A 17,029-nucleotide genomic window follows, 5' to 3' on the forward strand; every position below is an offset into this window, starting at 1 on the left:
AAATAATTATATAAACAATAATGAATACCATAATTAAAATATAAACCATCAATTTTTTTTTTTTTTTTTTTTTTTTTTTTTTTAATTATTTTTTTCAATTTTTTTTTATCGAACAATTTTATTTTATTCCCAAAAATGAAAACAATCGATAAAAAAAAAAATTGAAAAAAATAATTGAAAAAAAAAAAAAAAAAAAAAAAAAAAAAAAAAAAAAAAAAATGGCGCAAACTAAATTTTTTTGTTATAAAAAAATAAATAACAAGCAAATAACTGAATAAAATTGGTTTTTTATTTTTCTGATTAAATAAATTGTTTTTTAATTTAATTATAAAAAAAAAAAAAATTTAGTGAATTTTTACACCATGCATAAACAGTGTATTTTAGTGTAAAAATTCACTGCCGTTTAGAAAGCGAAATTTCAAAAAAAATTGCCTACAACAACAATCAATGGATTGAATATGATAAACCAAATAAATATAATGTTTACAATAGATGTAAATTTGGAGACACTCACTCTTTAAAAATAATGATAAAAAATGATCTATAAAATCAAACATGGTGATCATATAGAAATTACTGATTCAATAAAAGATCTTTTCTCAACATTATCATCAGATCCATTAATTAATAATAATAATAAATTTAAATATAAAGATGAAGATTATTTAGAAATTATTGAATTATTAATGAAACATAGAAGAGATGAATTTGAAGCTACTGATTTAATAAATACAGCAGTCATTAGTTCTCCAGATATTATTAGATTATTAGTTAATGAACCATACTCAGTTATAATTTATCCAACAACATTTGAATTTGCAATTATAAATTCAAATTTAGAAACAATCAAGAACTAGTAAATTTAGAATCAATAAATTTTAAAAACTATGGTATTAGATTAATCAGTGAAGAATTTAAAAGAAAATCATTATCATTAGCAACTCAAAGAAAAACTTTTAAAACTACAATCACTGAATACATTTTTAATAATCCATCATTATATTCAATACCACCACCATTATCATTAATAAATAAACAACAACAACAAGAACCATCAACAAATAAAAGATTAAAACTATCTGAAACTTTAGATTCAAATTTAAAAAATAATGATAATGATAATGATAATGAAAATAATAATTATGAAGAAATAAAGTATGGATATATTAAATTAAATAAATTTATAAAATTAAAATCAAGCAATTTATTAAAATCATTTATGGAATTAGATATAGTAGTTTTAAGTGAAACTGCAACAGATTTTAATTCATTTCTCAAAATGCACCATACATATGAAAGATTACAAGTTGGTATTAAAATTATTCTAAAGTATGATAACACAATTTCAGATATAAAAAAAAGAGAAGAAATTTTAGAAGAAATCAATAAAATTGATAGAAATAATGAAACAGGTTTTAATAAATTAAAAGAATTGAGAAAATTAGTAGCAATAGAATTCCCAAATCAAAAAAACTTTTATTTCTATTATTGGAAATCTTATCGTGAGAATATTAAAAAACTTGGTAAAATTCCTAAAAAATCAGGTTCTCATATTAATATACAAACTTTTGAACACCTTCTTTTTCAAGATGAAATAAACAATTATCAAACCAATACCCAAGAAGGTGATGAAAATATAGAACAAGTAGAATTATTATCATATATTACAGATTCGGATAGTGAAGGTGATAATGATGTTGAACTAGAATATTTAATAATTAGAGATGAATTATTTAATTTCTCAAATAGATTTAGAAAAATAACATCAACATTTTGTGATATATCCAATAGATATTCAGATTTACTCAATTCATATTTAAAAGCAATTAAAGAATGTAATATAGAAAAATTAGAAGAGATTGATACAAATAATCCAATGGTTTAATTAGATGTTTCAAAATATCATTGTCTTCAATTACCAAATGAAAAAGAAGATATAATGAAAATTTGGGAATACTTTAATAAACACTCCTTTAAATCTTAATGACCCATTATTTAAAAAACTTGGAACATTTCTATTATGGCATTATATAGAAAGAATTTAAATGTAATTGAATTATATTAAATAGTTTTGATGATTTTAATTTTATATATCAACCACAACAAATGGCAACTATTTTAGAACGTGAGAGATTTTTATTTAATAATCGTAATGGTGAATTATTCCAAGTTGATAAAAAGTTTAGTTTTCAAATAATCAGAATAATTGAATTGGTAATGGACAAGCTTAATAAACTCAGTAAAGATCAAAATAATTTTGGAAATATTTCAACAACTTATCGTCTCATTTTTAATAATTTATATGATCAATTACTAAGAGTTAAAGGTCTAACAATCGATCAATTAGAATATGTTAGATCAATCATTTTTGAACAATTATGTAATAATAATAGTTATGATACCTGTCGTATCTTTTTCTATCTTAATATCAGATCTCCAAAATTATCAAATTACATAATCAAAAGAATTACAAATTTTATTGAAAATTCAAATGCATTCTTTAATGATTTCTAAGATACTATTGGACCAACTACAAATGAAATTGTTGGTTTTGATATAAGAAAATATTTAAATTTTGAATTATTAACATATGATTATATATTAGGTAGAGAATTAAATCAATATAGTAGTGATTTTAGTGGTGGTAGTAGTAGTAGTATTAGTAGTAGTAGTAGAAGTAGTAGTAGTAGAAGTTGTAGTAGTATTGGTAGTGTTAGTAGTAGTGGTAGTGTTAGTAGTAGTGGTAGTATTAGTGGTAGTAGTGGTGATGATGGTAGCAAAAATAATAATAAAAAATACATAACTCAATTCGATACAATATTAAGAGAATTAATTAAACAATTATCATTCAATATTTGTACAAACCTTAGTAATAGAGATAGAATTGTTAAGGGTAAAGATTTCTTTAATCATTCATTAAATGCAGATTTAAAATTCAGTTTAGATATTGGTAGAAAAGATTTATTTTGGGAATCATTAGATTGGATTCAACAATATATGATTAAAAATGAAAATTTAATGAGGTATCAAGTTTTTCAATTTAATTCACCATATGAATCATTATTACCAACCAGTACAATATTTTCAAATGTAAACATAATAAAAAAAGAATTACCATCACCAGCAACGACAACAACAGAAACAACAACAATTGAAAGCACTTTTTTAAAAATTGATAATTTTGAAAAACCAATACCAAATGAATCAACGATTAAAGTTTATTGGAATTCAGATAAATTACTTGAAGTATTCAAACCAATTCCAAAACTAATAAATTCATTTAACTATTCGGATGAAGTTATGGATTCAGTTTGTAGAGTAATGAATGTAAATGAAATTCAAAGATTTATTCAATATAATTTCTTTGAACCATTTTTTCAAAATGAAATTTATTCATATTCAGTATTTATGAATAGAGAAGATTTAATGTCATTCCTATTAAACAATTATGATATTGATATTGATTTCCCATTATTTCAAGCAAGTACGGAATATTCACAATATTTAGAATGTAAATTCATCTTTGAAAATCATTTTGAAAAAGTAAAGAATCTTTCAAATGTCAAACAAAAATGGATCGAAAGTCGTTATTCAGAAATTCCATCGGGTTTATTAGATACTTTTTTTAAATACATTTGTCTTGAAAAGAATATCACAAGATATAATCAATTCATTCAAAATGATAATTTACAAATTAGAAAACAAGTAATTAAAGAAACAATTGAAATACTAATTGGTCTACTCTTATCAGGTACAGATTACGATGATGAAGACCCTAGTCAGAATTTTTCATGTATATTAAGAAATCAAAAACATAAAGTTTCACTCATTCAATCAATTATTGAACAACCAGATACTCAATTATTCTTTAAATCAGCTTTAGATCAAGTTTTATTAAAATCAAAAGAAGACAGAAAAAATGATGAAATTAATAACCCATTCAATGAAAATCTTAAAAATCCATTCCTACTATCTTTTATTTTTGGTGATATTAAAACTTGTAATATCATTCTCAAATATTATCCAAATCAATTTAAAATCACTAAAGATTCAATCACTGAAACATTAAAAATGGAAAAAATTAATATTATTAATAAAGTTGATAATTGTAAAAATTTAATTAATAATTTTAAAAACGATAATAATTTATTAAAACATTTAAAAAATCGATTATCAAATCATCCAATTTATAAATATCATTTAACTTGGTTATAAAAAATAATAGTAAAAACAAATTAAAACAAATAAAAAATTAAAAAAATAAAAAAACAAAATAAAAAATAATTTCGCAATAAAAAAAATAATAAAAATAATAAAAATAATTTCACCAATTTTTCACTGTTTTTACATTTTTTTTGAAAAAAAAAAAAAAAAAAAAAAAAAAAAAAAAAATTTTGAAAAATCCATACATTTTTTTTTTTTTTCATTATATATTGTTCATATTTTCATTTATTATTATTTTCATTTTCATTATTATTTTTTTTACAATGAGTGATAAAACAGAAATATTATTTTGGAAAGTTTTTAAAAATCAATATTTATTCAGAGAGATATTTAATCAAATTCACAACAATGAATGGATTGAATATGATGAACCAAATAAATATAATGTTCACAATAGATGTAAATTTGGAGACACTCACTCTTTACAAATAATGATAAGAACTGATCTACTCCCATTAATTAAAGATAAAATCAAACATGGTGATCATATAGAAATTAATACTTTTTCAATAAAAGATCTTTTCACAAAACTATCAACACACCTACCACCATCAATAAAAAATAATAATAAATATAAAGATGAAGATTATTTAGAAATTATTGAATTATTAATGAAACATAGAAGAGATCAATTTGAAGCTACTAATTTAATTTATATAGCGGCAATTACAAATTCTCCAGACGTTATTAGATTATTAGTTAATGAACCATATTCAGTTATGATTTATCCAAGAACATTTGAATTTGCAATTAAACATTCAAATTTAGAAACAATTAAAGAACTAGTAAATTTAGAACCAATAAATTTTAAAAATTATGGTATTAAATTAATCAGTGAAGAATTTAAAAGAAAATCATTATCATTAGCAGCACACAGAGAAACTCTTAAAACTACAATCACTGAATACATTTTTAATAATCCATCATTATATTCAATACCACCACCATTATCATTAGTAAATAATCAAAAAAAACAAGAGCAACAAGAACAATCAACAAATAAAAGATTAAAAACTTCTGAAACTTTACTTTCAAATTTAAATAATAATAATAACAATAATAATAATAACAATAATAATAATAATAATAATAATAATAATAATAATAATAATAATAATAATAATAATAGTAATAATAATAATAATAATAATAATAATAATAATAATAATAATAATAATAATAATAATAATAATAATAATAATAATAATAATAATAATAATAATAATAATGAAGAAATAAAGTATGAATATATTGAATTTAGAGATTTTATAGATTTAAAATCAAGCAATTTATTAAAATCATTTATGGAATTAGATATAGTTTTAAGTATAACTAATCCATTTTTGAACTCATTTCTTAAAATGTACCATCCATATGAAAGATTACAAGTTGGTATTAAAATTATTCTAAAGTATGGATATAAAATTCCAGAAAAAAAAAGAGAAGAAATTTTAGAAGAAATCAATAAAATTGATAGAAATAATGAAACAGGTTTTAATAAATTAAAAGAATTGAGAAAATTAGTAGCAATAGAATTCCCAAAGCAAACAAACTTTTATTTCTATTATTGGAAAGCATATCGTGAGAATATTAAAAAACTTGGTAAAGTTCCTAAAAAATTAGGTTTTCAAGATGATAATATGGAATATTTTGAACACCTATTTTTAGATGATGGCTTACTTGTCAATAATGAAACCAATGCTCAAGAAGGTGATGGAAATATAGAACAAGTAGAATTATTATCATATAATATGTTTTCAGATAGTGAAGATGAAAATGATGTTGAAGAAGAACAAGAAGAAGAAGAAGATCCTTTTTCAGAAGAGTTTTTTAATCTATCTAATAGATTTAGAAAAGAAACTATTTTTGATATATCCAATAGATATTCAGATTTACTCAATTCATATTTAAAAGCAATTAGAGAATGTAATATTGAAAAATTAGAAGAGATTGATACAAATAATCCAATGTTTAAATTAGATGTTTCAAAACATCATAAATTTCAATTACCAAATGAAAAAGAAGATATAATGAAAATTTGGGAATACTTTAATAAACACTCATTTAAACAAATGATACCAAATTATTGTATTCTCATTGAATTCCTTTCAAGTGTAACAAATATTATTCCACCTTTTGAATTGAAAATTTCAAATATTAAAGAGCCATTATTTGGAAAACTTGGAACATTTCTTTTAAATCAATTTTATAATAAGAACTTAAATATATTTGAATTATTATTAAATAGTTTTGATAATTTTAATTTTATATATCAACCACAAGAGCTGTCAGCTATTATAGATCAAGAGAGAAATATATTTGATACTGGTGATCAATTATCCCAAGTTGATAAAAAGTTTAGTTATCAGATAATTAGAATAATTAAATTGGTAATGGACAAACTCACTAAAGATCAAATCAATATTGAAAATATTTCAACAACAACATATCGTCTCATTTTAAATCATTTATATGATCAATTACTTGGAGTTAAAGGTTTAACAATCGACCAATTAGAATATGTTAGATCAATTATTCCTGAACAATTATTAAATAATAATTTTGAAACCTATCGTATCTTTTTCTATCTTAATATCAGATCTCCAAAATTAACAAAATACATAATGGAAAGACCAGGAGTTACAAATTTTATTGAAAATTCAACTGCAGTCTTTAAGGATTACTACAATACTATTGAACCAATTACAAATGAAATTATTGGTTTCGATTTAAGAAAATATTTAAATTTCGAATTATTCACATATGATTATATATTAGGTAGAGAATCAAATCAATATAGTAGTAGTAGTAGTAGTAGTAGTAGTAGTAGTAGTAGTAGTAGTAGTAGTAGTAGTAGTAGTAGTAGTAGTAGTAGTAGTAGTAGTAGTAGTAGTAGTAGTAGTGGTGGTGGTAGTAGTAGTGGTAGCAAAAATAATAATAAAAAGTACATAACTCAAGTAGATACAATATTAAGAGAATTAATTAAACAATTATCATTCAATATTTGTACAAACCTTAGTAATAGAGATGAAATTGTTGATGGTAAAGATTTCTTTAATCATTCATTAAATGAAGATTTAAAATTCAGTTTAGATATTGGTAGAAAAGATTTATTTTGGGAATTATTAGATTGGATTCAACAATATATGATTAAAAATGAAAATTTAATGAAGCATCGAGTTTATCAATTCAATTCACCATATGAATCATTATTACCAACTAGTACAATATTTTTAAATGTAAACATAATAAAAAAAGAACTACCACCGCCATCAGAAATTGAAAGTACTTTTTTAAAAATTGATAATTTTGAAAAACCAATACCAAATGAATCAACAATTAAAATTGATTGGAATTCAGATAAATTAATTGAACCATTCAAACCAATTTCAAAACTTATAAATTCATTTAAATTTTCAGATGAAGTCATACTATCAATTTGTAAAGTAATGAATGTAAATGAAATTCAAAGATTTATTCAATATAATTTCTTTGTATCATTTTTTCTAAACGCAATTTATTCATATTCATTATTTATGAATAGAGAAGATTTAATGTCATTCCTATTAAATAATTATAATATTGATATTGATTTCCCAGATAGAGGATGTTTGCAATATTTAGAATGTAAATTCATCTTTGAAAATCATTTTGAAAAAGTAAAGAATATTTCAAATTTCAATCAAAAACAGATCGAAAGTCGTTATTTACACTTCCCATCGATTTTATTAGATACTTTTTCTAAATACATTTGTAAAGAAAATAATATCGCAACATATAATCAATTCATTCAAAATGATAATTTACAAATTAGAAAACAAATAATTAAAAAAACAATTGAAATATTAATTGGTCGATTCTTATCAGGTACAAATGATGATTATGTTGATGATGATGATGAAGACCCTGATCAGAATTTTGCATTCATATTAAAAAATAAAAATCATAAAGTTTTACTCATTCAATCAATTATTGAACAATCAGATACTCAATTATACTTTAAATCAGCTTTAGATCAAGTTTTATTAAAATCAAAAGAACAAAGAAAAAATGATGAAATTAATTCTCCATTCATTGAAAATCTTAGAAATCCATTCTTACAATCTTTTATTTATGGTGACATTAAAATCTGTGATCTCATTCTCAAATATTACCCAAATCAATTCAAAATCACTAAATATTCAATCACTGAAACATTAGAAATGGAAAATATTCATATCATTAAATATTATTATAAAGTTGATAATTGTAAAAATTTAATTAATAATTTTGAAAATGATAATAATTTATTAAAACATTTAAAAAATGAATTATCAAAACATCCAATTTATAAATATCATTTAACTTGGTTATAAATAAAAAAATAAAAAAACAAATTAAAAAAATAAAAAATAAAAAAAAATAAAAATAAAAAAAAAATAATAAAAACAAATAAAATAATTTAATTTTTTATTTTTTCCACTGTAAATTATTATTATTTTAAAACAAAATTGAAAATAAGACATATTGGTTGATAAAAAAAAAAAAAAAAAAAATATTGATGGGCAAAAAAAAAAAAAAAAATCTTATTTGACTTTTTCAAAAAAAAAACCTTTTTTTAATTCAAGCCAACAAAAAAAAATAAAAAAAAAATAAAAAAAATAAAAAAAAAATAAAAAAAATAAAAAAAATAAAAAAATAAAAATTCAAAAAAAACTATTTTTTATTTTTTCATTTTTTTTTTTTAATTCCAAAAAAAACCGTTTTTAGTTCATTTATATTTTCATTGTTATTATTATTTTTTTTAGAATGAGTGATAGAACAGAAATATTATTTTGGAAAGTTTTTAAAAATCAATTTTTATTCAAAGAGATATTTAATCAAATTCACAACAATGAATGGATTGAATATGATGAACCAAATAAATATAATGTTAACAATAGATGTAAATTTGGAGACACTCACTCTTTACTAATAATGATAAAAAATGATCAACTCCCATTAATTAAAGATAAAATCAAACATGGTGATTATGTACATTTTAATTATGATTCAATAAGATTTCTTTTCTTAAAATTATCAACAACAGAACACCTACCACCATCAATAAAAAATAATAATAAAAATAAATATAAAGATGAAGATTATTTAGAAATTATTGAATTATTTATGAAACATAGAAGAGGTGAATTTGAAATTAATGATTTAATACATATAGCAGCTTCTATAAATTCCCCAGTTATCATTAGATTATTAGTTAATGAACCATATTCAGTTATAATTTATCCACAAACATTTGAATTTGCAATTAGATTTTCAAATTTAGAAACAATCAAAGAACTAATAAATTTAGAATCACTTAATTTTAAAAACTATGGTATTAAATTAATCAGTGAAGAATTTAAAAGAAAATCATTATCATTAGCAGCACATAGAAAAACTCTTAAAACTACAATCACTGAATACATTTTTAATAATCCATCATTATATTCAATACCACCACCATTATCATTAATAAATAATCAAAAACAACAAGATCAACAACAAACACAATCAAAAAATAAAAGATTAAAAATATCTGAAACTTTACATTCAAATTTAAATAATAAAAATAATAATAATAATAATAATAATAATAATAATAATAATAATAATAATAGTGATGATGATGATGATGATGATGATGATGATGATGATGATGATGATGATGATGATGATGATGATGATGATGATGATGACGATGATGGTGATGGTGATGATGATAGTGATAATTATACTGATAGTGATAATTATAATGATAATGAAAATGGAAATGATAATTATAAAGAAAAAATAAGAAATGGATATATTGAATCTCATGAATTTATAGAATTAAAATCAACCAATTTATTAAAATCATTTATGGAATTAGATATAGTAGTTTTAAGTAAAACTAAAACATATTTTAATCAATTCCTTAAAATGTATCATCCATATGAAAGATTACAAGTTGGTATTAAAATGATTCTAAAGTTTGATAATACAATTCCAGAAAAAAAAAGAGAAGAAATTTTAGAAGAAATCAATAAAATTGATAGAAATAATGAAAGAGGTTTTAATAAATTAAAAGAATTGAGAAAATTAGTGGTAATTGAATTCCCAAGGCAAATAAACTTTTGTTACTATTATTGGAAAGCTTATGGCGAGAATATTAACAAACCTGGTGAAGTTCCTAAAAAATTAGGTTCTCCAGATAGTAATATGGAAACTTTCGAAAACCTTCTTTTAGAAAATGACTTACATGTCAATAATGAAACCAATACTCAAGAAGGTGATGAAAATATAGAACAAGTAGAATTATTATCAAATAGTTTATATTCAGATAGTGAAGATGAAAATGAAGTTGAATTTGAAAGATATGTTGGACAACATGATCCTTTTTTAGAAGAGTATTTTAATTACTCAAATAGATTAAGAAAAGAACCATTTTTTGATATATCCAATAGATATCCAGATTTACTCAATTCATATTTAAAAGCAATTAAAGAATGTAATATTGAAAAATTAGAAGATATTGATACAAATAATCCAATGTTTAAATTGGATGTTTCAAAATTTCATTGTTTTCAATTACCAAATGAAAAAGAAGATATATTGAAAATTTGGGAATACTTTAATAAACACTCATTTAAACAAATGATACCAATTGATATTCTTATTGAATTCCTTTCAAGTGTAACAAATATTATTCCACCTTTTGAATTGAAAATTTCAAATCTTAAAGAGCCATTATTTAAAAAACTTGGAACATTTCTATTATGGCAATTGTTTAAAAAGAATTATAATATATTTGAATTATTATTAAATAGTTTTGATGATTTTAATTTTATATTTCAACCACAAGAACTATCAGCTATGATAGATCAAGAGAAAGTTTTATTTGATGGTGATGGTGAATTATTCCAAATTGATAAAGAGTTTGGTTTTCAAATAATCAGGATAATTAAATTGGTAATGGACAAGTTTAAAAAACTCAGTAAAGATCAAATCAATATTAAAAATATGTCAACAACATATCGTCTCATTATAAATCATTTATATGATCAATTACTTAGAGTTAAAGGTTTAACAATCGATCAATTAGAATATGTTAAATCAATTATTCCTGAAAAATTATTTTTTAATTATTTTAAAGCCTATCGTATCTTTTTCTATCTCAATATCAGATCTCCAAAATTAACAAAATACATAACCAAAAGACCTGGAGTTGCAAATTTTATTGAAAATTCAGAAGTAGAGGATTACTATAATACTATTGGACCAACTACAAATCTAATTACTGGTGATGAAATTATTGGTTTTGATTTAAGAAAATATTTAAATCTTGATTTATTCACATATGATTATATATTAGGTAGAGAATTAAATCAATATAATTGTAGTAGTAGTAGTAGTAGTAGTAGTAGTAGTAGTAGTAGTAGTAGTAGTAGTAGTGGTAGTGGTAGTGGTAGTAGTAGTGGTAGTAGTAGTGATGGAAGCAAAAATAATAAAAAGTACATAACTCAATTCGATACAATATTAAGAGAATTAATTAAACAATTGTCATTCAATATTTGCACAAACCTTAGTAATAGAGATGAAATTGTTGGTGGTAAAGATTTCTTTAATCATTCATTAAATGAAGATTTAAAATATAGTTTAGATATTGGTAGAAAAGATTTATTTTGGGAATTATTAGATTGGATTGAACAATATATGATTAAAAATGAAAATTTAATGAAGCATCAAGTTTATCAATTCAATTCACCATATGAATCATTATTACCAACTAGTACAATATTTTCAAATGTAAAAATAATAAAAAAAGAGGTACCATCACCATCGTCAACAACAACAATTGAAAGCACTTTTTTAAAAATTGATAATTTTGAAAAACCAATACCAAATGAACCATCGATTAAAGTTTATTGGAATTCAGATAAATTAATTGAACCATTCAAACCAATTTCAAAACTTATAAATTCATTTAAATATTCAGACGATGTCTTAAAATCAATTTGTAAAGTAATGAATGTAAATGAAATTCAAAGATTTATTCAATATAATTTCTTTGTATCATTTTTTCAAAATGAAATTTATACATATTCATCATTAATCAATAGAGAAGATTTAATGTCATTCCTATTAAACAATTATGATATTGATATTGATTTTCCAAACAAAGGATATTCAAAATATTTAGGACGTAAATTCATCTTTGAAAATCATTTTGAAAAAGTCAATATTTTAAAATTAGATTTCAATCAAAAATGGTACGAAAGTCGTTATTTACACTTCCCATCGGTTTTATTAAACTATTTTTCTGAATACATTTGTCTTCAAAATAATATCACAACATATAATCAATTCATTCAAAATGATAATTTACAAATTAGAAAACGAGTAATTAAAGAAACAATTGAAATATTAATTGATCAATTCTTATCAGGTACAGATAATAATTATGATGATAATGATGAAGATGAGTATGGTGAAGACACTAATCAGAATTTTGCATCTATAATAAAAAATCAAAATCATAAAGTTTTACTCATTCAATCAATTATTGAACAATCAGATACTCAATTATACTTTAAATCAGCTTTAGATCAAGTTTTATTAAAATCAAAAGAAGATAGAAAAAATGATGAAATTAATGATCCATTCATTGAAAATCTTAAAAATCCATTCTTAGAATCTTTTATAAATGGTGATATTAAAACTTGTAATCTCATTCTTGAATACTATCCAAATCAATTTAAAATGACTAAAGATTCAATCACTAAAACCTTAAAAATGCAAAATATTCATATTATTAAATATTATTATAAAGTTGATAATTGTAAAAATTTAATTAATAATTTTAAAAATGATAATAATTTATTAAAACATTTAAAAAATGAATTACCAAAACATCCAATTTATAAATATCATTTAACTTGGTTATAAAACAAAATAAAAAAAATAAATAAATAAAAACACAGATTAAAAATATCTGTGTTTTATTTTTTTTTTTATTTAATTTTTTGTGAATTTTAAAACCAAACAATTAAAATTTTATTTTTCAAAATTAAATAAAACATATTAATAAAAACAATATATATATATATATTAAATAAGATAATTAAATTTTTTAGAAATAAAATTGGCAATAAATTTCTAATTATATATTTTTTAATTCCAAATTATTTTTTCAATCTGGTAGTAACAAATAATTATTTTTTTTTTTTTTGAAAAAAATAAAAGAATGCCAATATTTTTTAATAAAAAGTAATTGGTGTGGGTTTTAAAAAAAAAAAAAAAAAAAAAAAAAAAAAAAAAAAAAAAATTTAAGTTCAAAACACACATATTTTCATTTTTTTTTATTTTTCATTTACGTTTTTATTATTTTTTTTCCAAGTTAGACGAAAACCGCCAAACGAGCCGAATGATTCTCATATTTTTATCGAGTAAAATTAATAGATAGAAAGTATGTTACTATTGATAAAAGTTGTTAAATGACATTTTCTACCCATTTCAAATGAATTATATGTTTTCCACTAAGTTATAAGAAAACCGCCAAACGAGCAAAATGATTCTCACACATTTTTATGAAGTAAAATTATTCGATAGATGATATGTTACTATTGATAAATATCATATAATTATGTTATCTAACTATTTTCCTTAGCAAGTATCGAACTTAGAGACCAATGTGTTACAAATTTTCCTTAGCAAGTATCGAACTTAGAGACTAATGTGTTACAAAACAAATGGAGGTTCTAGAAATATTATTTTGGAAAGTTTTTAAAAATAAATATATATTAAAAGAGATATTCAATCAAATTCACAACAATGAATGGATTGAATATGATGAACCAATAAATATAATGTTTACAATAGATGTAAATTAGTGAAGAATTTAAAAGAAAATCATTATCATTAGCAGCACATAGAAAAACTCTTAAAACTACAATCACTGAATACATTTTTAATAATCCATCATTATATTCAATACCACCATTATCATTAATAAATAATCAAAAACAACAAGAACTATCAACAAATAAAAGATTAAAACTATCTGAAACTATACATTCAAATTTAAATAATAATAATAATAATAATAATAATAATAATAATAATAATAATAATAATGATAATGAAGAAATAAAGTATGAATATATTGAATTTAGAGATTTTATGAAATTAAAGTCAAGCAATTTATTAAAATCATTTATGGAATTAGATATAGTTTTAAGTGAAACTGAAACAAATTTTAATCAATTTCTTAAAATGTATCATCCATATGAAAGATTACAAGTTGGTATTAAAGTTATTCTAAAGTATGATAATACAATTCCAGAAAAAAAAAGAGAAGAAATTTTAGAAGAAATCAATAAAATTGATAGAAAAAATGAAACAGGTTTTAATAGATTAAAAGAATTGAGAAAATTAGTAGCAATAGAATTCCCAAAGCAAACAAACTTTTATTTCTATTATTGGCAAAGATATCGTGAGAATATTAAAAAACTTGGTAAAGTTCCTAGAAAATGGAATCCTCCAGGTGATAATATTGAAACTTTTGAACATATTATTGTACAAGATGACTTCATTGAAGATCAAGAAGCCATATATCTAAACCATACCCAAGGTGATGAAAATATAGAACAAGTAGAATTACTATCATATAATTTATATAGATGATTCAAAATGAGACAATATTTTGTTAAAATATTTTCAATATTGATTTGATCTTTAGTGAGTTTTTTAAACTTGTCTATTATCAATTTAATTATCCTGATTATTTGAAAAAAACAAGAATTTTAATATAATGGAATTATTATTAAATAGTGAGTTTTTTAAACTTGTCTATTATCAATTTAATTATCCTGATTATTTGAATTATCCTGATACCATCATCAGGTAGCAATTATAATAATAAAAAGTACAAAACTCAATTCGATGCAATATTAAAAGAATTAATTAAACAATTATCACTTGATATTTGTACAAACGTGAGTAATAGAGATAGAATTGTTAAGGGTAAAGATTTCTTTAATCATTCATTAAATGTAGATTTAAAATTCAGTTTAGATATTTGTAGAAAAGATTTATTTTGGGAATTATTAGATTGGATTCAACAATATATGATTAAAAATGAAAATTTAATGAGCGTCAAGTTTATCTATTCAATTCACCATATGAATCATTATTACCAAATGGTACAATATTTTCAAATGTAAATATAATAAAAAAAGAATTACAATCAAAAGAATTAACAACCGAAACAACAGAAGCAGCAATTGAAAGTTCTTTTTTAAAAATTGATAATTTTGAAAAACCAATACCAAATGAATCAACAATTAAAATTGGTTGGAATTCAGATAAATTAATTGAACCATTCAAACCAATTTCAAAACTTATAAATTCATTTAAATTTTCAGATGAAGTCATAGTATCAATTTGTAAAGTAATGAATGTAAATGAAATTCAAAGATTTATTCAATATAATTTCTTTGAATCATTTTTTCAAAATGAAATTTATAAATATTCAGTATTTATGAATAGAGATGATATAATGCCATTCCTATTAAATAATTATAATATTGAAGCTGATTTCCCATACTTTCATCCAAGCTCAGACTATTCACAATATTTAGAATGTAAATTCATCTTTGAAAATCATTTTGAAAAAGTAAAGAATATTTCAAATCTCAATCAAAAATGGATCGAAAGTCGTTATTTACAATTCCCATTGATTTTATTAAATTCTTTTTTAAAATACATCTGCAAAGAAAAGAATATCACAACATATAATCAATTCATTCAAAATGATAATTTACAAATTAGAAAACAAGTAATTAAAAAAACAATTGAAATACTAATTGGTAGATTCAATCAATTATTGAACAATCAGATACTCAAGTATACTTTAAATCAGCTTTGGATCAAGTTTTATTAAAATCAAAAGAAGATAGAAAAAATGATGAAATTAATTCTCCATTCATTGAAAATAATAAAAATCCATTCATAGAATCTTTTATTCATGGTGATATTAAAACCTGTGATATCATTCTCAAATATTACCCAAATCAATTCAAAATCACTAAAGATTCAATCACTGAAACATTAAAAATGGAAAATATTCATATCATTAAATATTATTATAAAGTTGATAATTGTAAAAATTTAATTAATAATTTTAAAAATGATAATAATTTATTAAAACATTTAAAAAATGAATTATCAAAACATCCAATATATAAATACCATTTAACTTGGTTATAAAAAAAAATAATAAAAACAAATAAAAAAAAAAAAAAAACTATCTTCTGTGATAAAATCAAACGCATAAACTAGTTTGTGCACATACCCAATTAATACACAACAAATTTAAAAAGTGTCTTGTCATGTGCAATTCCAAAAAATTTTATTTGTTGCACAATCAATATTAACAGATCGTTTATATGTATTAAACGCTGATAATAAATGTGCAACAAATATTCATTTGGGTTCAGCAAGAACAACCACAGAACTGGATTCGTCACATGTGATTTTACTTTGGAGAAGAATAATGTCATTGGAAAAAAAAAAATAATTAAAAAAAAAAATAAATAAATAAAGTAAAATAAAAAAATAAATAAATAAATAAATAAAATAAAATAAAATAAAAAAGTTAATAAAATAAAAATAAAATAATTTTAAAATCTCTAACCTTTACTCTTTACTTTGGGTTTTTGAAAGAATGGATATGGGTGTGAAGTTCGAATAGTTTTAATTCTTTATTTAATTAATCAATATCTTATTTATTTAATTTTAATTATTT

At 21.1% G+C, this 17,029-nt stretch overlaps 5 protein-coding genes across 5 annotated transcripts; 4 read left to right on the plus strand and 1 right to left on the minus strand.

Moving 5' to 3' along the window:
• Window positions 1–536: 536 nt before the first annotated feature.
• On the plus strand, window positions 537–1,885 carry DDB_G0277579 (hypothetical protein; the record flags this gene model as incomplete). Its single annotated transcript, XM_637452.1, has 2 exons — window positions 537–856; window positions 907–1,885. 2 exons carry the CDS (start codon window positions 537–539, stop codon window positions 1,883–1,885), a joined length of 1,299 nt encoding a protein of 432 aa, XP_642544.1.
• Window positions 1,886–2,106: 221 nt separating this feature from the next.
• Window positions 2,107–4,215, plus strand: DDB_G0277647 (hypothetical protein; the record flags this gene model as incomplete). Its single annotated transcript, XM_637453.1, has 2 exons — window positions 2,107–2,407; window positions 2,516–4,215. 2 exons carry the CDS (start codon window positions 2,107–2,109, stop codon window positions 4,213–4,215), a joined length of 2,001 nt encoding a protein of 666 aa, XP_642545.1.
• A 3,193-nt stretch (window positions 4,216–7,408) lies between these two features.
• Window positions 7,409–7,654, minus strand: DDB_G0277649 (hypothetical protein; the record flags this gene model as incomplete). The annotated part of the gene is made up of 3 exons (XM_637454.1): window positions 7,409–7,443; window positions 7,489–7,512; window positions 7,549–7,654. The coding sequence occupies 3 exons, from the start codon at window positions 7,652–7,654 to the stop codon at window positions 7,409–7,411; spliced, it is 165 nt and encodes a 54-aa protein (XP_642546.1).
• A 1,358-nt stretch (window positions 7,655–9,012) lies between these two features.
• Window positions 9,013–13,170, plus strand: DDB_G0277619 (hypothetical protein; the record flags this gene model as incomplete). Its single annotated transcript, XM_637455.1, has 1 exon — window positions 9,013–13,170. One exon carries the CDS (start codon window positions 9,013–9,015, stop codon window positions 13,168–13,170), a length of 4,158 nt encoding a protein of 1,385 aa, XP_642547.1.
• Window positions 13,171–13,468: 298 nt separating this feature from the next.
• Window positions 13,469–16,491, plus strand: DDB_G0277651 (hypothetical protein; the record flags this gene model as incomplete). Its single annotated transcript, XM_637456.1, has 4 exons — window positions 13,469–13,491; window positions 14,115–14,874; window positions 15,377–16,060; window positions 16,096–16,491. The coding sequence occupies 4 exons, from the start codon at window positions 13,469–13,471 to the stop codon at window positions 16,489–16,491; spliced, it is 1,863 nt and encodes a 620-aa protein (XP_642548.1).
• Between the last annotated feature and the right edge of the window lie 538 nt (window positions 16,492–17,029).

This window comes from Dictyostelium discoideum (assembly GCF_000004695.1).
Source record: "Dictyostelium discoideum AX4 chromosome 2 chromosome, whole genome shotgun sequence".
Lineage (NCBI taxonomy): Eukaryota > Evosea > Eumycetozoa > Dictyosteliales > Dictyosteliaceae > Dictyostelium > Dictyostelium discoideum.